This window comes from Pipistrellus hanaki (genome assembly GCF_964339955.1).
Source record: "Pipistrellus hanaki genome assembly, chromosome: 18".
NCBI classification, from domain to species: Eukaryota; Metazoa; Chordata; class Mammalia; order Chiroptera; family Vespertilionidae; genus Pipistrellus; species Pipistrellus hanaki.
In genome coordinates, this window is record NC_140520.1 from 33,087,686 (window position 1) to 33,110,193 (window position 22,508).

The window sequence follows — 22,508 nt, forward strand, 5'->3', positions numbered from 1 at the left end:
GGAGGGGGCGGAGGGGGCGGAGGGGGCGGAGGGGGCGGAGGGAGAAGGCGAAGGGAGGGGGCGGAGGGGCGGAGGGAGGGGGCGTGCCCGCGGCCCGCGGCCCCCGCCCCCCGCCCCGCGCCCGCCCGTGATGTCACCGCCGCGGCCGGCCCCGGCTGCGTCCCCGGGGCGGCTCGGGGCGGCGGGCTGCGCGGAGGCGGACGCGGCGGCGGGCAGGGGCTCCCGGGGCATGGCCTGACCCCGGCCCCTCCCCGCCTGCGCCGCCCCCGCCGGCCCCCCTCCGCCCGGCCCGGCCCGCGTGCGCGCGGCGGCTCCGAGGGGGCGGCCCCGGGAATGGCTGCGCCCCCTCCGGCGCCCGTGCCGCGCGCGCCCTTTTACCTGCGGGGGCCGGCGCCCGGCCCGCAGTGCCCATGGGGCATGGAGGAGGGCGCGACGGCCGGCGCGCGCTGCCGGGAGCCCCCGGGCCCCCCGCGGGCGGCCGTCCCCTGCTTCGCGGTCTCCGTGCACCCGGACGACATCCTGCCCGGCGCCCTGCGCCTCATCCGCGAGCTGCGGCCGCAGTGGAAGCCCGAGCAAGTTCGGACCAAGGTACCCGAGCGAGCAGGGGTGCGGGCGTCGATCCGGGCATCCCTATGGGCGTGGGGCCCAGGGGGCGCGGCGCTGAGCAGGAGGGTGGTGTTGCATGTATGTTTGCATGTATGTTTCCTGATCCGTCTGCCTCTTGCGCCCTCCACTCCCCTCTCCACTCGGGCTGGCGGGCGTGCACCCCGGAGGTCCACCTGTCCACTGTCAGTGTGCAGCACGGGCCCCACCCCCTGTCGCAGCGCTGCCCCGAGCTGCCCACCGCTGCCCCCGGCTGCCCACCGCTGCCCTGGCTGCCCACCTCTGCCCCCGGCTGCCCACCGCTGCCCCCTGCTGCCCACCGCTGCCCCCGGCTGCCCACCGCTGCCCCTGGCTGCCCACCTCTGCCCCCGGCTGCCCACCGCTGCCCCCTGCTGCCCACCGCTGCCCCCGGCTGCCCACCGCTGCCCCTGGCTGCCCACCTCTGCCCCTGGCTGCCCACCGCTGCCCCTGGCTGCCTGAGCGTATACCAAGCGGGTTGTGAAGCCTGCGGGCAGGGACTTTTCAGGAACCCCACACACACACCGTACTGCCTCTCTGCACCATGTGGTGGTAGCAAAGCCTCCAGGCTCTGCGGGTCTGGGATTCAGCTGGCCACTGCGCTGTGTGGGAGCCCTCCCCATCTCCCCTGGCCCAGGCTCAGCCACGCACCACACACACACACACACACACACAACGCCTCCCACACCCAAATGGACACATGTGCAGGGAGTCTCTGGCTGACACCCCAGCTGACCTGTGTCCTCTGAAAAAAAATGTGTCGCCTGCCCACCCTCCCATCCCTCTGGGAGCTGCTTGGGGGGTGGCCCTGGACAGGAGGGAGGCACCTGCAGCTTGCGCTGGAGCGGCTCCTCCTCTGGGAGGTCCTGGACCGAGTGTGGAAGCTCACAGACCCCTCCTGGGAGAAGGGTGGGGAGGTGGCATTTTCAAAACAAAAGATCTCCTTTGGAGGATGAGGCCCAAAGCATCGGGCAGGCCCGAGTTACTGCCACTACCGGCCTAGCATGCTACCTGCCAGTCCCTCCCTCTTAGGACCTCAGTTTCCCTGCCCAGAATTGGTTCAGAGGTCCTCTGTAAGGCCCCTCCCAGCACTGCCACTGTGCCCTGTCAATTCCATGGTTCCTTCCTCCTTGTCAGCCCCTTGGGGAGCCTGGTCTCCCCGCTCAGGGTCGATGGTCTCTTCTGGTGTGGAACGCAGAGGCCCTAAGGAGCTCTGAGCACCCAAGCCCTGGGGTGGGTGCCACCCTCAAGACCCTGGATGGGCAGGAGGGACAGCAGAACGCCCTGTGCCTACGGGCAGGGAGAGTTGGCCCAGTGGGCATGGACTCGTCCTGGGCTCAGACCAGAGTGAGTCCCCGGTGTCTTCTCTGCCACATGCTGGTCAGTCGGGGCTCCCCTCGGGGCCAGGGCGGAGGAGGAAGGAGAGGAGGGGGCTTCTAACCCTCAAGGGGTGTGCAGACTCCCCACACAAACAAACCCAGCCCTGGAGGTAGACGCGGGGTGCCTGGCCTGAGCCAGAGCTGCCACTTTTTTGGTAAATATCTGTGTTTTCCAATGGCTGCGACCCACAAGGTTGAGAACCGCTGCTGTAGAGCTTAAGACCATCGGAAAACACAGATGTTTCCATTACGATTCATTAACTGTAGCAACATGACAGTTATGAAGTCCCAACGAAAATAAATGTATGGTTGGGGGTCACCGCTGCAGGAGGAAACGTATTAAAGGGCCGCGGCATCGGGAAGGTTGAGAACCACTGCTCTAACCCATCCCAGGCGTTGGGGGGTGTGAGCTCTGTGGTAAAGGAGTGTGAAGGATGGGGTTCCGTGTGGTCGGGCTGGCGCTGGGCGGCCGTGGGGCAAGAGGAGACGCCCTGCCCCAGGCACCCCGTGCTGCCCTCTCCCCGTGCCAGCGCTTCACCGACGGCATCACCAACAAGCTGGTGGCCTGCTACGTGGAGGAGGACATGCAGGACTGCGTGCTGGTCCGGGTGTACGGGGAGCGGACGGAGCTGCTGGTGGACCGGGAGAGCGAGGTCAGGAACTTCCAGCTGCTGCGAGCCCACGGCTGCGCCCCCAAACTCTACTGCACCTTCCAGAACGGGCTGTGCTACGAGTACATGCGGGGCGTGGCCCTGGGGCCTGAGCACATCCGGGAGCCCCGGCTCTTCAGGTGAGGAGGGCGGGCGCCCCGGGTCCTGGCCATCTCCACGCTTCCTCGGGCCTCGGGCCTCGGGCTCTGGAAGCCCTGGCCAGCTTCCGTGGTGTAACGTGGAGTCCGTGAACGAGTCATAAGATCTGAGAACTCCCTGAAATTGCATGGAAAAGGGGTGTGGGTGTGTGTGTGCATTGCTGTGCAAAGAGGGGCAATTGCTTTGTGTAGGTTTGCAGTGGGGTCTGCTAGGAGATCTCAGGGGAGGCGCTGGAGAACTTGGGTGAGCGTGGGACCAAACCAAGCGTCTGGGTCCCTGAATGCGGCAGGGATCCTCGTCCTGGTCCATGGACGCATTGCTCAGCCTTGGAAATGAAATCTGAGCCAAATCCCAGCCCCTCAGGGAGTTGAGCCCCTCCCCTCCTGCCATGAGCTCAGTATTGGGGGGAGCAGGGTTCGTAGCCCAGAGAGATGCCATCCCTCCCACACTGTGAGCTCCTTTCAGATGTCCTGACAAAGTGGGAACCCGGGTTCGGGGAGCTGCTGAGCTTCCAGAGCCTCACAGAACCCCACAGGCCCCAGGGAGCCAGTCCTGGGGATGCCTACATCTAGAGGACCCTCAGGCCCTGGGGCTGTGGGGCTGGGTGCACTCTCCTCTGTGCGGGGCAGGATCCACCGTCCTCCCTCCAATGCTGCGGCCATGTGCAGGGCACTCAGACCGGAGTGAGCGCCCAGGTGACTCTGGGGAGAGTGGCATAGGGGCCTGCCCAGGGCCCGTGGGCTCTGTCCTGTCCCACCCGCAGGGAAGGAACCTTCCAGATTCCGAGGGGCAACAGCAAAGCCCCCCTGGGGAGTAGACCAAACAGCTCCTTTGCTCCCTCGCCTGCTGCAGTTAACCCCAAGGTAGTGTCCCTGGCCCTGTTTGCAGGGAACCCCTGTCAGGCCTTTTAAGGACTTGAAAGGAGGGAATCTAAGAGCCTCACCCTCCACTCCAGGGCTCCTGGCTGCTGAGGCCCCAGCAGATCCCCCGGAGTTGTGATTTGTCGCTGTGTGTTTGTGTCTGGGTTTGGGGGGTGTGCCAGCCCACTTAAGGGACAGCTCAGGCTCCCCGCTGAGCAGCGGCACATGCACCCAGGCCGGAGAGGGAGGTCTGGGCAGGGCAGAGGGTGCGGAGCCCTGTCCTGCTACCCCACCAGCTCCTCCCAGCTCCAATACTGGCAGGTCCTCACCACTCCCAGTCTCACCGCCCCTGTGCGTCTGACACCGTCACTCCCCCTCTCGTGGAAATAATTACCATTGTCAGGAAGAGGAGGGTGGATTAGGGTCCAATAATAAGAACCTGACATTCATTGGGGGGAAAAGCCAAAAATTGAGCGAAGTGTGGGAGGTAGCCCTTCCTGAGTCCTTTTCCCAGGATAGACCATTCTCGCCCTGGGATAAAGGCGGGTCCAGGAGGGAAGGCGGGGGTGGGGAGGGGGAGAACTTTGGGGGCACTTCACCGCGTGGCCCTGAGTCCCACCTCCCAGCCTGGGCCTGCTGAGGCTTTGCGGCATCAAGATGCTGCGCGCTGAGGCTCACTCCCATTGCTATTCCAGGCAGCATCCCTATTGATATTCAAGGAAACGCTCAGCTCGCGAATCCTCCTCTGGGGAGGGGAGGGGAGGCCTGGGTCTCAGGTCTGTTTCTCGCCTCGCCCAGGCCATGCCCTGGGCTCCCTCCTCTTCCCGGGCCTCCAGCCTTCCTCTCTCACCCACTCAGCTGCTGCCACGCCCCGCCCCCTCCGCCCTGTAGGAGGTGGGAGCCTTGGGGGCTTCCAGAGGGGCCCCAGAGCGGCCCCTTGTCCTGCTGGGAAATGGCCCTGCCCCTTCCCAGGACCCGGCAAGGGGCGGGCGTGGGTGTCCCTGGACAGCTCGGCAACAAGGTTTCAAACAGTGCCTTTGTTGTCTTTCCCAGATGATTGTTGGAGCAACAGGCAGAGGTAGAGGAAGCTCGGATGTTAGAGGCTTGACAGCGGGCGGGAGTGGGGCTGCAGAGGGGGAGCTGGCCCAGGCCGTGGGGGAGCCCAGCCGGGACCCAGGCCTCAGGCGCTGATGAGTCCTTATCAAGCACCCCCCCCCCCTCCCTGACGGTCAGCCCTCCACCCACCTCCACCCTCCCGGAGCTGCCTTCTCAGCTCCCCACCGCCCCTCCTTCCCTCCGGGGACCTTGGATAATGTCCACGGGAGAACTTGAAAATAGAACTGGTTTGTTTTGCGTCCTTGGCACCCAGCCGCCAGCATCAACTCCCTGCCCCAGAGAGGGGCTGCCCGGGGCCCGCCTGCGTCCCTCCCCACCTTGGCCGGGCTGATAAGAGGCGGGCCTTCCTCCCCGCCTGGCATGACCGCTCCCCCCCATCCCTTGGTGCCCTGCGTTCACTTCCCCCTGAGGGTCACAGTCCAGGGAGGGGGGGGGACACTGCCCCCATCCCAAGGGACCCTTCTGTCCTCAGGGCCTGCTGTGGGTACATGACCTTGGGGTGGGGCAGGGTCACTGGCCAAGTAGCCAACAGCCCACTGCTTTGCCCTTCTGCTAGGCCAGCTCTAGTTCTGGAAAAGGACCTGCTAGGCCAAAGGCCAATCTCCTTTCCATGCCTCCGCTGAGGCGTAGAGAGAGCTCTGGAAAGATATGTAATAGCCCCAGCAGACTCTGCCCTCTGGCCAGCCCCCCTCCTGGACACTGTAGGGCCTCTTTCCGGTCAGGAGGGACTGATACACTACCCTTCCTGTGTTGTTCTTTGTTTTCTGCTGTAGGCTAATTGCCTTGGAAATGGCAAAGATCCACACCATCCACACCAACGGCAGCCTGCCCAAGCCCACCCTCTGGCACAAGATGCACACCTATTTCACCCTTGTGAAGAACGAGGTCAACCCCAGGTACAGAGATCCGGGAGGGTTCGAGGCTGCCACCGTCTCCTCCGCCTTCATGTGATCCTGCTCCCCGTTCTTTTGCTTCACCCTACCCCGCAGGAGGGTCAGTGGTTTCAGTCCCGATCGCTGAGCCTCTTTTGCCAAGGAGAGTGGGGCCAATTGAGAAACCTGAGGACCTTGAACCCACAGTTTTAGACCCATGCTTGTGCTTCTTTCTTCTTTTTTTTTTTGATCCTCACCCGAGGATGTGTTGTTTCTTTCATTGATTCTACAGAGAGAGGAGGTATGGGGGAGAGAGAAACATCTATAGGCTGCCTCCTGCACACAGCCTGACCCAGGATCGAACCTAAGACCCTTCAATGCACGAGATAGTCCTGTAAGCACTGAGCAACACCGGCCAGGGCTGCTTATTACTACTGGAGCCTGCTGGGTGTGGCAGGGCCTGGGGTCAGAGACAGTGTCTTCCATTTTACTTAAAGGGCCCTGAGGCTCAGAGTTCAGCTTTGCCCAGTGTCAGGGCTACTTGAGCTGCCTTCTAGCCCAGGAGGGAAGCCAGTCTCTGGGAGAGCGGTGAGGCTGTTGCAGCCAGTCTGAAGCCAGCCCCTCCAGCCAGTCAGAAGTCAGATCCCCCAGCCAGTCAGAAGCCAGCCCCTCCAGCCAGTCAGAAGCCAGCCCCTCCAGCCAGTCAGAAGCCAGCCCCTCCAGCCAGACAGAAGCCAGCCCCTCCAGCCAGTCAGAAGCCAGCCCCTCCAGCCAGTCAGATCCTCCAGCCAGTCAGAAGTCAGCTCATCAGCTGAGAAGGTCTTGGGACATCAAGACTCCTGCTGCTTGTCTGGATGCCTCTCATCCCCTCGTGCCCCAGCCCCACCCCCGCCTGGCAACCTCACTTTCCACCTTATTCCGACTGACAGCTTGCTGTTTCCTCTGCTCTTTTCATCACTGTAACAGCATCCTTTCCCAGATAAGACAGGACTCCCAGACCAGCCACCTGAGAGTCCTTCTAGCCTCAGGTACCTGACTCACCCACTTACCTGAGTCAACAATGGGGCAAGGAAGAAAGAGGGGTGTCATCCTGCCCCTTCCCCAAAAAAAGCTTGAACACCCTTTTTTCCAGGTGTTCATGAGATGGGGTACCCAGGTCTGAGCGCAGGGTACGCCCTCCCCTCCTTGAAGATGATGAGACATTAATGGAATCTCTCCCGATCGCGTATCTCTGTCCCACTCTCACACACAGGAGGCTTTATCTGGATCCTCCCACTCAGGGATGATCAAACACTGCTCTGGGACTATTTGTCCAGCATGGCGCACGCTCAGACCTTCTGTGTTAAGTGTTATCTCTGGGGCAAGAACTGCCTTGCCTCTTAGGACTAGAACAGCACGCAGAGAAGTGGGACCCCTGCCATCTCAGCCGACAGGACCGGAGAGCTCCCAGCCCACCACGTCCATCTGACAGATTAAGAAACTGAGACCCTGGATGAGGATAGGACTCGCCCAAGGTCATTACTTATCAGTGGCAACTCAAGGACTGGCGTCCAGGCCAATGCTCAGGCATAACCCTGGCTACTGCAGCTTCCTTTGACTCTGCGGCCACTGTGTATCCTTTGGGGGAGGGGTGTGACCTTGTTGGGAGGAGAGTCTTCTCTGGAGAGGAGCCGACCAACTCCCTTTGTTCTTGCCACAGCTTTGACCTTGGGCAAATCAGCTGGCTTAACTTTCTCGAGCCTCATTAGGGGGTGATGCCTGCCCTGTCCTGCCCATAATACCCCAGAGCAGGCTGTGATGAGCAGCCACTCAGACAAGATGAAGTACCTGAGTTCTGTAATAACCCTCTCTAATAATTTTCCTGATAAATCTGATGTAGTCCATCCTTCATTTTACAAGCACCGATTGATTGGGATTTAAAGCAAACAAAAAATGCCGAGGTGGCATTGGCGCTGCCTACAGAAGCTTAGGAGCCCTGTGGGTCAAGAGGACCTGCCCCTGCAGAGCCACAGGAGGAGCAGGGTGTGCAGTGTGTGCCAGGCGGGGGAGAACCAGGGAAGGTCTTCTCGGCAGAGATGGGAAGGGAGGCACTCTGGCTGGAGGAGGTGGCCTGAGCGCAGCTTGCTGGTGGATGTGGGGTAGACCAGTTGGCCGGAGCAGATCTTCAGGAAGGGTTGGGAGGGGTCTGGAGAGAGAGAGAGAGTGCTGCAAGGGTCCTGTGAGCTGGAGCCAAAGTGTGAGGGGGCCTTCAAGGTCAAGTTGAGGAAGGAAGATTCCATTTGGCCGGGGTGGGAAGTAATTGTGAAGGTGTTTGAGCTGGGGACTCGGGTCAGTAACCTGCCCAGGAAATGGTGGAGGTGGGAGTTAGGGAAGCAGGGAGACCAGCTGGAGAAGAGTTAAATGGGCAGCCTTTAGAACTAGGTGAAAGGTGAAAGTCACTGATGGGAGGGCAGGCTAAATAGCCATCTCAGACTGAATAAAGAAAATTTTAATTTACTTAAGGGAAAGGGGATAGGGATGGGGATATCCAAAAGGAGGGGCTACCTAGCACTGAGCCAAAGGGTATTGGGTCCATAGGTGACGGAAAGATACATGCAGGACAGGGAAACAAGGAAGGGCCTAGAAGCAGCAGCAGGAGAGCCTAGGCTGGGCTGCTCTGGCTCAGGAACCTGCCTGGGAGACAGGTTCAGGGGGTTAGCCTGGGATGAGCTGCCGCTGCCTGTTGCTCCCCTGGTTGGGTCCTTATAGGGAAGAGGGGAAGGGAATGGCAGGGAGTGCTCCTTGGAGGGAGAGCGCACACTGGGTCCCTCATCCTGAGAGTATTTCTCTCTCATCCTGAGAGTCTCTCTCTCTTTCCCTCAGGTGGAAATCCTAGGGGAGGTCTCAGGGAGGGTCTGATAGAATATTCACCCGCTTTCTGGGTGTGCTTTTTTAGGTCACGGTCTCCACCCATTGGCTGGAGCCAGGGCAGGGTCATTAGTCAGTGCAGCTGGTCCTGAGGCAGCTACGTGGCACTTGTCTGGTTTTGCTGCTTTTCTGGGCCTGGAGCTGAAATGCAACGGAGGCCTGGATGTTATCTCCAGGGAGGAAAAGGTCACGATCAGCAATATGCCGGGGGAAGATAGATTACCCTGGGCACAAGGTTCTTGTTTCCCCAGCTCTCCCCCTTGCTGGGCCTCCGGGGCTTTCGGCCCTGGTGCGTTTCTGTGCCTGGCCCATCGTCCGCGCTCTCCTCCTGTCTAATGCTGGGGTTCCCAGGGTTGAGCATGTGATTCCCTTGGGTGCTTGCTCCATGCAGGTTCTGACCCCGGACAGTGGAGGGAGGTCTCACATGACCCTCAGCGTCTGCATTTCAGAGGCTCCTGGTGATGCTGAGGCAGGGGAGCAGGTCCACTTTGGAGGAGCACTGCCCCCCGCAGCCTCAGGGATGGAGCGGGCTGAGGCAGAGACCCCGTGGAAATAGGGTAGCCTAGGCATCTGGGTCGGCACGGCCGTGGCCAGGGTGGCCAGGAGGATGTGGGGTTGATAAAGGCTTTGGGGCAACACAAGGAGACTCAGGTAGGCCGAGCGGCGTGAGGGCAAAGATAATGCAAGCCGAGCCCTTGGAAAGTCCGGCCTTCCCCGCTCCGATCCTGAGCGCTGAGTGGACACCGGCCAGGCATCAGTCCCTTCCTCAGGAAGGACCCCAGGCCCTGTCACCTGCGCCTGTGGCCTCGGAGGGACAGGCTCAGAGAGGGATGTGAAAGTCTCCGAGATGAGACTCAAGCCCTCAGCCCCGGGGAGGATGGTGGTGTCAGGCCTGAGGGAAGCTGCACTGGCTATAGTCCAGGTGTTCGGGGGAGGGAGGGAGGCCAGAATCGTTCCCACGGTAACCATCTCTGTGGCCTTGGGGTGGGTAGCGTGGGGGTCAGACAGAGGTCAGGGCCTGGGCAGCAGGCATCTTGGATGTCAAAGCCATGTTTTTCAAGCCGAGACCTCGGCAAACTGAAGGAGGCCTCCTAAGTTTTATCTTTGGACGGTCTCTGTCCAAGAAAAAGGAGAATCTTAAAAAAAAAAAAAAAAAAAAAAAAAAAAAAAGGTAGCTTCTTAGGGAGAGCCTAGGAAATGCAGACTCTGCAGCCTGTGGTTACAGATAAACTCCAGTGAGTGTGGGAGGGAGGGGGCCTCCCTGGCAGCCCCTAACAGGTGCCTGCGCTCCGAGGGCCTGCACAGAGCCTCGGGGCACCGGGCCCTCGTGGTTAGTGGCCTGACCTGACTCCCATCCTTAGACAGGCTGAGGGCTGAGCTCCTTAGGGGGATGTACAGCAGTGGTTCTCAGCTGGTTAAGAACCGCTAGCAGGGTCACCTAACACCATCAGAAAACACAGATATTTACATTGTAATTCGTAACAGTAGCAAAATGACAGTTATGAAGTAGCAACAAAAATAATGTTATAGTTGGGGATCACCACAACATGAGGAGCTGTATTAAAGGGTCGCGGCATGAGGAAGGTGGAGAACCACTGACGCAGAGGGTCTAGCTGTACAGGAGACGCCTGAGGCTGGAAGGAAGACTGCCCTTCCTTGAGCGTCAGTTTCCGCACTGGGTTGGTCTGGAGACCGAGGATCCTCTTTAGCTTTGACCTTCTCAAAGGGTGAGGCAGTCTGCCACTCACCCATTCCCGGGGGGACATGGGGACACCTTAGTGGCTGAGAACCCTTCTGCACATTCCGGTTTCTGGGCTGGGGGTGGGGGCACCCGTGGGAGCACCAGGGGGACCTCTCTCCTTCTCACGCCCCTGCCCATCCTCTCCCTGCCCTGGACGAGAGAGCAAACAGGAGATGGATGTGTGGAAGCAAAACGCCTGCTCCCCCGCTATCCCATCCGTGGTTCTGGGGGTCTCAGGGCCGTGCTGACTCCTTGGCTTGTTAGGGTGCACGGAACCTGTGCGTCCGGGGACCACGGTTCAGAGCTTCTATGCACAGTGGCTCCTCGTCAGCTTCCCAGGCCTCTGCGGGACCCATTCATTCACTCCTCAGCAGCAGGGCCTGTGTATGCTGTGGGGGGAGGAGGGGGGCAGAGGGGCTCCGGGGGCTTTGTTCCTGCCCTCAGCTGGCCCATCTCTCTCGCCCGCCCAGCCTCTCCGCAGACGTCCCCACGCTGGAGGTGCTGGAGCGGGAGCTGGCCTGGCTGAAGGAGCACCTGTCCCAGCTGGGCTCCCCGGTGGTGTTCTGTCACAACGACCTGCTCTGCAAGAACATCATCTATGACAGCACCAAAGGTACGGCTTTGTGGGCCGGGCGGCCGGGCAGCCGGTGGGGCTCTGCTCCCAAGGCTGGTCCGGGGGCGAGCACAAGGAGACCTTTCCACTGAGATCGTCAGTCCGTTTGTCAGAGAGAAATGGAAAAGGAAACAAACTCCCACTTAGAAAAGTCTGCGCCCCGAAAGGGCTCACCGGCAGGGCTTGTGGGGGTCTTTAATGTTAGGGCACCCGAGCGATTCCCCCCCACAATGCTTTGGGCTTCCCACGCTTTCTCTGCTGTTTCAAGCCTTCCTGTGGCCTGACCTGAGCTTCTCCCAGAAACCCTTTGCTTTATTATTATTTTTTAAATATATTTTATTGATTTTATACAGAGAGGAAGGGAGAGAGATAGAGAGTTAGAAACATGGATGAGAGAGAGTCATCGATCAGCTGCCTCTTGCACACCCCCCACTGGGGACATGCCCGCAACCAAGGTACATGCCCTTGACCGGAATCGAACCCGGGACCCTTCAGTCCCCAAGCCAACGCTCTATCCATTGAGCCAAACCGGTCCCGGCTGCTTTATTATTATTATTATTATTATTATTATTATTTTAGATATATATTTTATTGATTTTTTACAGAGAGGAAGGGAGAGACATAGAGAGTTAGAAACATCAATCAACTGCCTCCTGCACACCCCTACTAGGGCACATGCCCTTGCCCGGGATCGAACCTGGGACCCTTCAGTCTGCAGGCCGATGCTCTATCCACTGAGCCAAACCGGCCATGGCTGCTTTATTATTTTTATTTATTTATTTTTTTCAAATATATATTTTATTGATTTTACACAGAGAGGAATTGAGAGGGACAGAGAGTTAGAAACGTCGATGAGAGAGAAACATCGACCAGCTGCCTCTTGCACACCCCCCACTGGGGATTTGCCCACAACCAAGGTACATGCCCTTGACCGGAATCAAACCTGGGACCTTTCAGTCCGCAGACTGACGCTCTACCACTGAGCCAAACCGGTCCCGGCAAGTTATTTTTTAATATATTTTTTTATTTCAGAGAAAGGGACAGGGAGAGGGAGGTAGAAACAGCAATGATGAGAGAGAATCGTTGATCAGCTGGCTCCTGTACACCCCCCACTGGGGACCAAGCCAGCAAACCAGGCATGTGCCCTTGACCAGAATCGAACCTGGGACCCTCAGTCTGCAGGCCAACACTCTAGCCACTGAGCCAAACCGGCGAGGGTGGGAACCCCTTGGTTTATAAATCAGGCCCTTGGCCGTGCTGAGGACAAATGTCTTTACCTGGGGAGTGCCCCAGGGACTTGCTCTGTGAGGGCCAGCTGGATGGGGGAGGGGGCAGGTGGACAGAGGGACAGGCAGAAGGAAGCAGCTGAAGAATGCTGCTGAAGAGGTTGGGCGAGGCCAGCTGGCTGCCAGGCCTGCACGGGAGCGGGTGAACTCCGCACGTCTGCAGCGGCCTGACCGGGCCTGTCCGGGTCTCCAGGGCCAACCTCAGTGCTTCTCTGCCTCGCAGGTCACGTACGGTTCATCGACTATGAATACGCCGGCTACAACTACCAAGCTTTTGACATTGGCAACCATTTCAACGAGTTTGCAGGTGAGAAGGGCGTTGCTCTCTGGCCTTTGTCCAGCATTCCCTCTGAGTGATGGATGGCCAGGTCAGGGAGAGAGGGTGAGAGGGGTCCCGTACTTGGGGGGTGGAGCCTAGACATATCCCAGCTCGGGGCCGGGAGGTGGATGGGGAGACACAGGCTGGCTTGGAGAGCTTCCAGTCTCCTGGGAGAGGCAGGGTCCTCCTGCCCAGAGCGCACCTGCTGCCAGTCTGGCAGCTTGGTACAAAGTAGGAAGACATGCCCATGTGTGTGTCTCATGTCGATACTGCGAAGGATCCCGAGGATCCCTGGCTTGGCATGTGACTTCGAAAAAGACCCCTCCCTATGTACGGGGGGGGGGGGGGGGCAATGGTATATGTACAAAAATAATAATTTAATTTAAAAAAAAGAAAAGAAAAAGACCCCTCCCTCTGGGTGCATGAGCCCTTGCCAGCGGAGCCGGCACAGGACAACCTCAGCCTCTCCTCACCCCCTGCCCACGCTCCTTTCTGCCCAGTGCAACCTGCAGGTGAGGTTGTGGATGAGGGCCCAGCAGGCAGGTGGGGAGCAGAACCAGCTGGAAGCAGCTGCTTGCCTGGGGGCATGATGGGAAGAACCTCCTTGCAGCCGGTTAAAGTCTGTGCTCGGCAGCATGGCTCCTCGACTTGGAATCCTGGCTCTGGTGCTTGCTGCCTGACCCTGGCCTCCTCTGTGCCTCTGTAGACCGGAGATAAAATACTGGGACTGGCGTCGTAGTATCGACATGAGACACACAAACATGACACATACTAAGCAGATACTAGCCCTGGCTGCTGATATAGAGCGGGAAGCCTTCTGCAGCCCGGAGACTGGAGCAGGGCTGGATGGTGGATCCGGAAGTGCTTCCTAGGATAAGGTGACCAGATGTCCCGCTTTTGGCGGGACAGTCCCGATTTTTAACAATTTGTCCTGCGTCCCGAGGCGTTTTAAAAAAGTCCCGATTCTTGGAAAGAATCTTTTTTAAAATGCCACGGGACAAATTGTTAAAAATCGGGACGTCTGGTCACCTTATCCTAGGAGCAGGCAGCCTGTACATAGAATCAGTGTGTAAGGGAGCAGGGCGGTTGTTCCCAGCTTGAGGGCCTGTTAAAAACAATTCTGTGGGGCGAAAAGCTAGCCCCCGGCACTGGGGCTGGAGGCGCACCCCAGGATGGCAGGGTGAGGCACTCAGCAGCTGCTGAGGCTTAGGATAAACCTCACCTGGCCCAGCCTCAGCCACTCCGCAGCCCAATCGAGGCTGATCATGACCCTCTGGAACCCCAGCCAACCAGGTCTGTTGGTCTATCGCTGTGGTCGGCAAACTGTGGCTCTTGAGTGTGGCTCTTCCACCAAATACCACGACCTGGGCGAGTCTGTTTTGCAGAAGTGGCGTTAGAAGAAGTTTAAGTTTAAAAAATGTGGCTCTCCAAAGAAATTTCAGTCGTTGTGCTGTGGATATTTGGCTCTGTGGACTAATGAGTTTGCCGACCACAGGTCTGACAAGTATACTTATACCTGAGGGTAAGACTCTCGGGAACCAGAGGCTCAGCTGGGCCGAGCAGCTGAACTGTGGGGGTTGGCACGAGCTGAGGCTGGCATCCGCAGGGCACGGGGCCTCTGCATGCTCAGCTGCCAGGCCACTGACCTTTCCAGAAGGGATCATGCTTAAGCGTGTTAAGCCCTTCTCACCCAACACACAGAGCGAAGTCCAGCTGGAATTTCTCCAAAGGGGCAGATTGCATCCTGCTCCTAAGCTTCGAATGGAGGAGGAGGACTGAGCAGGGGGGAGGGAGGAGGGCCAGGGAGGAGATTGGGAGCTGGGGAGAGGGCCCTCCAGGCTTCGTGGGAACAAGGGGTCTGTCTGTTCTGGGAGCTGGAAATCCGTGTTCCCATCCTGAACCACCTCTAACCAGCTGCCTGACCTTGAGCAAAGGGTCTTCTCTCGGCCTCAGTTTCTACATCTGCACAAGGAGGTTCTTTCTAGCCATACTCTCAGGGCCCTGGGCGACTGAGTGTGTTTCTCCAGAAACCTCAGGGAAGCTTGGAAAGGAGGGGAGAGGGAGGGCGAGGCTGGGGAAGGTGGTCCAGGCCTAGTTCTGTCTAAAGCCCAGGCCTCTGCCACTGGGCCCAGGATGTGCCCAGGTGCTGGGCTGGCAGCTTGAGGACTCGGCGGACCAGAGGGATGGAGGCCACTGAGTCCTGGCTGTTCCCCAGTCTGGAGAAGTGGGTGGGGGGCAGGGGCCTTGGAGTCTGCTGTGATCACTCCAGGTGATGTCTAAGCAGCCAGCCCTCAGGAAGCAGCGTCTGCGTCACACGGAGCCTTCGTTTGCAATGGAGAGATTTGGGCCCGTGAGAGGAAAGGGCTGGTCCGAGGTTAACTGGAGGTCAGCATCGCACCTAGGACAACCGAGCCCTGACTCAGTGCTGTGCCCCATATCTCTATATGGCATCATGTTATGTAGGGAATGGGGGAGACAGCGGTGCTCAGGGGGTCCCCATCACTCCCAGGACTAGCCCTTGCTCCTCAGCCAATCTGCTCCTCTCAGCGCCTCAGCTGGGGTGGGGCTCAACCCTCTACATTGCAGCTGACAGCAGGCTGCCTTGCTAGGCCCCGCCCTGCGAAGCAGGGGCACCTGGGCTGGAGGAGGCCCCGGTGGGCCATCTCGCAGCCACGTCTGTGGTACCGCCTCCCACCAGGTGTGAATGAAGTCGATTACTGCCTCTACCCGGCGAGGGAGACCCAGCTACAGTGGCTGCGCTACTACCTACAGGCCCAGAAGGGGATGGCGGTGACCGCCAGCGAGGTGCAGCGGCTCTACGTGCAGGTCAACAAGTTTGCCCTGGTGAGTGTGTGTGGCTTCGTGGCCGGCAGGAGCAGGGCAGGGCAGAGCCAGGAGGTGGGACGAGGGACCCACCCCCAGCTCCTGCCTCTGGCAGCCTGTGGTAGAGGAGGAAGCAGACAGAGCCCGGGAACCCCACCCTGGAGGTGAGACCTAGGGAGAGCCATCTTGGGCACCCCCATCATATGAAGGTGCCCTGCACCCTGTTTCCCCCTCCCCCTCAAGTCTAGGTTCCCCCTTTCCTGGGAAACTACTTCCAGGAAAGAGCTCCGCTTCCTCTGTTAGCAGTTCTCACTGGGACCAGTAGTTCTTCCTAGTGTCTAACCTTGGTCTTTCATGCTAAGCACGCCCCTTCTTCTTCAGAGCCTTCGGAGGAGACGGAGAATGCTAGCTCTAATCCTCCTGGTTAGGGTCCTCTGCTGACTCAGAACTCGGTCAGCCTTTCCCATCGGGCTCTTTCTGCTCCGGTTACCGTGCTGTCCATTCTTGATCCCGTGTGCCCCTTCCTTACTCAGCGCCTGTGGTTCGTGCCAGGTCTCCACTGGTGTGTGCCCAGGAGCATGCTAACGAGCCTTACTCTTGTCAGCCATGCGTAAACAAGAGTAAGTCAGCTGCCCCGAGTTTCACAATCCGCCCAGGAGCTGAAGTCAAATCGTTGCTTACCTGGGAGTTCAGCTGCCCTTTCCGTCCTCGCCCGCACAAAGCTGGTTCTCCCTCAGGCTCTTCCTCCTGACTCGTTTCACTCCACGTCTTTCTCTCGCTAAAGTTTTTAGTAATCTTTCATACGTGCTAATTGGCCTACGCGTCCCCTTTAAGTCCTGAAAAAGGCAGAAAGGGGAGGAAGGTACCCGATAGTCAACCCAGAGCAAGCAGGTCTTGGGCCGGGGTGCGGGACCCCAGCAGGAAAAATAACGTGTGTCACCACTGTTTGTTGGGGGGCAGCTGGATGCTCGGCTCTCTGGCTTCTTGAACCTGGGGTGACCTGGGCCCCTGGGCGCCTCTGGCTCTGGGGGAAACAGCTGAAAGCGTAGTGCCCAGATTCTGGCTTCTTATTCCCACATCTACGTTCATTTCCCAACCCGACCACCTCCTGACAGAAGGTAGGGAGAGGTCGCTTTAAGGGGCTATCTGGCAGGCCAGGCCTTGATGGTCATGTGGCCAGGGCACTGCTGAGGGGCACTACCTACCCCCCTTCCACTGGCCGGTGCCCTGGGTTCGCTCAGAGGCTCATCTGCTGGCCTTGGAGACTTGAGGAGGAGCTGCCCGAGGGCAGAAGCCAGGGGGAATCGGTGTGGGCCGGGAGCACCATCTCGCCGACACCCCCGGGGGGTGTGGGATTCGGGAAGAACCGACTCAATTAGAGGGAGTGGAGCCCCCAGATCCTACCCGGTGACCTCACCACTGATGTTACCCGGTGACCTCCGTGTCCCCGCCAGCGTCCTGGTTCTGTGTTTGCCGTAGAGACTGCGTCCCTCGCGCACACGGGGTCAGGGCCAGGCTTGGCAGGACACCGTGCCACCCTCTGCTCCGTTTGCAGGCTTCTCACTTTTTCTGGGCGCTCTGGGCCCTCATCCAGAACCAGTTCTCCACCATCGACTTCGATTTCCTCAGGTGAGCACCGTTGACTCGGGGCAGGGGCCAGGCGGAGGGGGGAAGGAAGCTGAGGGTGTGAGGGCAAAGGACAGCCCAAATGGAACGTCCAGAGTCCACTCACCTGCTAACGTGTCCCCACCAGCCGGCCAGGGCCTGGGGGTCAGTGCTCCAGGGGAGGTCAGGAGCCGGAGCAGCTCGGAGGAGCCTGGAGTTTATGCACCTGCCCTGCCCGCCTGGCGGGCGATGACACTTTCCCTGCCTCCTCCTGCAACTCCAGGACCCTAGCCACGGGGCCTGGTGGGGATGGGACGGTGACAAACCAGTCTGAGAGGTCGTGAGCCCAGCCGTCACTCCATAGCAGCAGGGTCAGCGGTCCAGAGCAGAAGTGACTTGCTGAGGCCGCTCGGTGGTTTCATGCTTACCGTGGGGGGTGTCAGATCCCCACTCCTCCTTCAGTGGCCCCCAGTGACGCACTGCAGGCTGTACCGACACTGTACTCGGACACAGACCCCATGGGTGGGTGGGGGATTACATCATGTGGGTGCATAGGTCCCTAAGGGCCAGGAACCACCTTGTTCTTCATTCTGGTCCAGTCTCCTCACCTGCTCCTCCCATCCGCCCTCAGCCTGAAGGGCATCACTGCCCTGGTTTCGGTGTTCACTGCCATCAGAGGTAGGCAGTCAGAGGCACAATGAGCTCATCACTGTCAGGATGGCCACTAGCAGATGAACAGAACATGAAAGCGTTGGCGAGGACGTAGAGAAACGTGTGGGAACCATTACTGAACTTCCTCACACCTTAGAGTGCCTGGAAGGCCCAGCAGGCTCACTGCTGGGTAGAAGGAGTGACATCAGGGTCTCCACGGGGTACCTTGACGCCCAAGTCCGTGGCAGCATTTTTCACAATGGCCAAGAGGTAGAAGCCACCCATGCCCGCCGATGGATGAATGGGTACACAGAACGTGGTCAATTCATACAGTGGAACACACGCAGCCTTAAAGAGCAAGCTCACCCCACGTGCTACCATATGAATGGGCCCAGGGCATTGTGCTAAGTGAAATAAGCCAGTTACAAAAACAGAAGCTGTAGGATTCCGCGTCTGAAATACTAATAAAACGCCGCTTCACAGGAACAGGAAGAGCGGTGGTGCGAGGGGCTGGGGAGGGGGCCGGGGAGTCGCCGTTTAAGGGGTATGGAGGGTCCGCTCTGTAAGATGAAGTCCTGGAGATCTGTTGCTCAGCAGCATGAATGTGCGTGACATGGCTGAACGGTAAAACATCAAAAATGACCTTGTTGGAGGAGGGTAGGCTTAGTCTGTGCTTAGAAGTAAAATTATAGTTGGAGTAAAAAACAGATAAACCAGCCTGGGCTGGGGTGGACCTGCACAGACCCGGGTGGGCTGGTGGTGAGCAGCTGGGTGAGCCCCCAGCACGCTCCCCTCCTCACCCGGCTCCCTCACCCGTCTCCGCAGGTACGCAGTGATCCGATTCAACCAGTACTTCAAAGTGAAGCCTCAGGTGTCCGCCTTGGAGATGCCAAAGTGACCGCACCCCCCTCCCTCCCCTCCCCCTCCGCCTGGCAGGCTGGTTCTCTGGGACTCGCGCTGTTCTGGGTCGGTCTGTACCCTCGGACGAGGTGGGAAGAGGGGACAGGTGGGTATCCGGGGAGGACACTGCCAGCCCCTCGTGGGCGCTGCTGGGACCACATTCTATTGTTTGGAGGGGCTGATGGACCTAGCTCTGGGGGTCCCCGTTACCTGGCCAGACCTGGAGGGGGGCGTGCCTGCAGCAGCAGCCATAACTCGGACCACAGCCACCCCTGAGAGGCCAGCGTGCTCAGCCCCGGGCCAGGCCGGAGTCTGGGCTGCCTTAGAGGTGTCTTTGACCCCCCACCCCCCACCCCCCTCCCTGGCTTGGGGAGGGGGAAAGGTGGGAAGGTCCTTTCTACCTCCAGTGCCCTGAGCCTGCAGCCATCGCCCACAGGCCCCAGGTGGGAGGTGTGGAGCCCAAACCAGCGCCATGCCAACTCTTGACAGGTGGATGTACTTAACGGGGGAAGGGGGCTCTCGAAGGGTTTGAGACCTTCCTAGCAACTGCCTCATCTGCGATCATTCTCCGAGCCAGATCCAATCAAATAGCCCTTCCCAAACCTCAGCCCAGGGCCTTGTCCTGTGCCCTCTGCTCTGTGCCGCCCCCTGCAGCCTGCTGGGAGGAAGGCCAGGGAACGCCACCAGGCCCAGCCGGAGGGGCCCGCAGCCTTGTTCCTGCCCCTGCCTTCCAGGCATCTGTCTCTCCATGGCCTCCCACTTGGGGCTGACCAGTGGGAGCCAAGGAGCAGGCAGGCCCAGGGCTCTCGGGGCAAGCTGGAGCCTGGGTCGGCTGTCTGAAGGTGCTGACAGCATTGACTCGCCAGTCTCCATCTCCTTTCTGCCCTCACAGCCCCCCCGGGCCCTCAGCCTTTGTAAATTATCTTGATTTTTCTGCATTAAAAATGGCCATTTCTGGATCACTCTGTGTGCGAGTGCAGCTGAGGAGGCTTTGACTGGAGAGTGTGGTTAACATGCCTGTGGTGGGGGGCGGCGGGGGTTCCAGCCCTGCTTGGGTCCCCTCAGGTGAGCCAGGGGTCCCATGCACTGGGTGCACCTGGCTTGCCTGGCCCTGGCCCCTGGTTTGGGGTAGATCTGGTGGCTGCTGCCTTTGACCCTCTTGCTAGAGTCATTTGGCCCCAGGAGGATGCTGCTTGGAGGGGACAGGCTGTGGACTCCTGGACTGGGTGGCTTTATCCAGAGGAACCAGTGGGACACTGAGGGGAAGTCCCGGGCTCCTACTGTGGTCCTCTGGCTCTGCTCACCCGGAACCCATCTGTCCCTCAGACCCTCTCAGCAGGCTCGAGGGAAGGGAGCAGGAGCTCCAGGTGAGCTGGGGTGCCCCTCTCAGATTGCTAGGGCTGCCCTCCCTAGACTGGGCAGCAGTGCCTCCAGGCACCCCCTCCCCCAAGGTGCCCCATGCCCTTAAGGGCAGTATCGGCCCCGCCAGGTGGACTCTGGCTGTTTGGCTTTTGCCTGTAAAAGTACCAGGGTTCCATGGCAACTACTGAGCCAGCCGGAACTGCCTCCAAGGTCCCGGTGACCCACTGTGGGTGGGCCCCAGTGGGCACAGGACCGAGCCTAGGGGTGCCAGTGACGCACGGGTGGTGCCAGAACTGGGCAGGGCAGGCCTGAGGGCTCTCTGTGGGGGCCAGGTCATGGGGCAGCCTTCCTGTGGACTGAAGGGCAGTGCCCGCTCTTTGTTCCTCTCAGATACACCTCCGGAGCTGAGGGCAGGAACGACCCTCCTCCCGGGCCTTGATGCCATAGTGTCGGCTGGTGTTGCAGTGGTGAGCAGGGCATGGCTGGTCCAGGGACCCCCAGGTACCGTTCTGGCCCCTGCGGGCTTGGTCACCACATTCACAAGGGTGTTAACCTGCAGGCACCTCCTACTCCTTCTTTGGAAAAGCATCCTTATTCCTCAGTTCTCCACGGACGAGGGCAGGTGGGGCAGAGTGGGTGAGAGTTTAGGCACATCCTCCATGAGCCTTGGAGTCCCACCGTCACTGCAGACGGGCAGCACTGGGCTTTTTTAGACCCAGCAGGCACTGCGAACAAAGCTTGCCTGGGCAGGATTCACCTGCTGGGGCTCAGACCCTTGGCCTGGGCAGGGGGGAGGCGGAGGCAGAGAATGACCTTGTAACCCAGGTAATGATTCAGGACACGCTGTTCTTGATTTTGCAACCAACCCACCTGCCCCCACCCTCCTCTCCTGGCAGGGGCGGGGCTCCGGGGCACCAACACAGGCTGCCAGGGAGGGCAGGCTTCTCTGGCCCCAAAACCATGCCGGTGCGTGGCTGTCTCTGTAGCTCCAATGAGGTTAGGACCGTGGTCTGCAAACCGCAGTCGTGAGCCACATGCGGCTCTTTGGCCCCGTGAGTGTGGCTCTTCCACAAAATACCGCAGCCTGGGCGAGTCTATTTTGAAGAAGTGGCGTTAGAAAAAGTTTCAGTTTAAAAAATTTGGCTCTCAAAAGAAATGTCAATCGTCGTACTGTTGATATTTGGCTCTGTGGACTAAGGAGTTTGCCGACCACTGGGTTAGGACAAGGACTCCTGGTGTGGGAGGGAGCAGTACTGGCCTCAGGTTCCAAGGCCAAGAGGACCCGGGAGTAGGGGTGCAGGAGGAACTCGGGGTGGCAGGGGGTGAGGGTGAGGATGAGCACAGCTGGGAGTGTCCTGCCCAGGCCCCCTGCGTTTGGTTGGGAGCGCACGGGGTGGTAGTGGAGACTGGAGGGTTGGGTATAGATGGGCATTAGTTGAAATGAGCAACTCTCCCATGTGACCACTAGAGGGCAGGCGCTGCAGCCAGCCAGGCTTCTCTGCCCCAGGACCACCTGCATCTCCTCAGCAGCCAGGGAAGCTGGGCTCTGCTGTGGAGACACAGGGTGGGGAGGGCCGAGGTGAGGCCTAATGGATAAACCAGGGTGGGATAAACCACCCCAGGTCAGGAGCCAGGATGACCCCTAGATCCAAAGGCCGCAGTGGCCAAGTGTTGAACTATGAACCAGCAGGTCCCCGTCCGATTCTGGAACCCCGTCAGGGCACATGCCCGGATTGTGAGCTCAGTCCTCAGTGAGGGGCCGTGCAGGAGGCAGCTGGTCTATTCTCATCACAGATGCTTCCATCTCCCCCTCCTTTCCTCTCTGGACCCTCACTGTTGGGGGTCTTCCAAGTCGTGGCCCTGGAATCAGCCACACCCAACTTCTCTCTCCAGCACCCTCTCCAGCTCAGAGCCCCTTTCCCCATCCAGGAGCCTCCGCTGGAACATTTCCTGTGGTGGGAGGTTCACCACCGCTCTGAACATCTTTGTCACAAAGTTGTATTTTACTCTAAGCCAAAATACTGGCCCTGGAGAAGCATCCAGAGGAGCTGCAGGTTGTTGGCATCTGACAACGCTGAGGTGGTCTTACCCTTCATCTCTGTTAGCCAGGGTCCATGAGGGTCCCTCTGTCCGAGGGCCCGCCTCCGGCCCCTTCAGTGTGACCGCAGCCTTTCCTAGTGAGGGCCTAGGACCGCCATGATGCACCCGGGGCCTGGCCGGCGGGGTGCACACTGGCTCATCTCCTCCTTTTGTGAGCACGTGCCTCTGTTACTCCAACCCAGATCTGACTCTCACAGCTCTGCCATTCGGCTCTGCTGCTCCCGTTCCGTATTAGCAGGATTGATTTTTAACGAGTCTTTTTATGGGTCCCTGTTAATGTCCATGCTGGGAGTTTTAATCTATCATGTAGCCCTGAAACACATCTTTAGAGGCCCCCGGGCTTTCACTGGGCTCTCAAAGGCGCCTCTTAAAGGGGTAAGAACCAGGGATAAGGCTTAGCCTCCTTGTTTTTGGATGAGGACAATGAGGCCCAAAGGGGAATCCTGACAACCCCCACACCACCCCCACCCCCACCCCCACCACACACACACACACACACACACACACACACACACCTGCTTCCTAGCTCGTTACAGTGTTTTGT

At 59.5% G+C, this 22,508-nt stretch overlaps 1 protein-coding gene across 1 annotated transcript; it reads left to right on the plus strand.

The window, feature by feature from the left end:
- The first annotated feature begins 163 nt into the window (after positions 1-163).
- Positions 164-19,461, plus strand: ETNK2 (ethanolamine kinase 2). Its single transcript, XM_084865907.1, has 8 exons — positions 164-588; positions 2,531-2,790; positions 5,559-5,681; positions 10,776-10,918; positions 12,428-12,511; positions 15,222-15,367; positions 16,902-16,975; positions 18,428-19,461. Exons 1-8 carry the CDS (start codon positions 334-336, stop codon positions 18,498-18,500), a joined length of 1,158 nt encoding a protein of 385 aa, XP_084722033.1. The 5' UTR covers positions 164-333; the 3' UTR covers positions 18,501-19,461.
- The last annotated feature ends 3,047 nt before the right edge of the window (positions 19,462-22,508 follow it).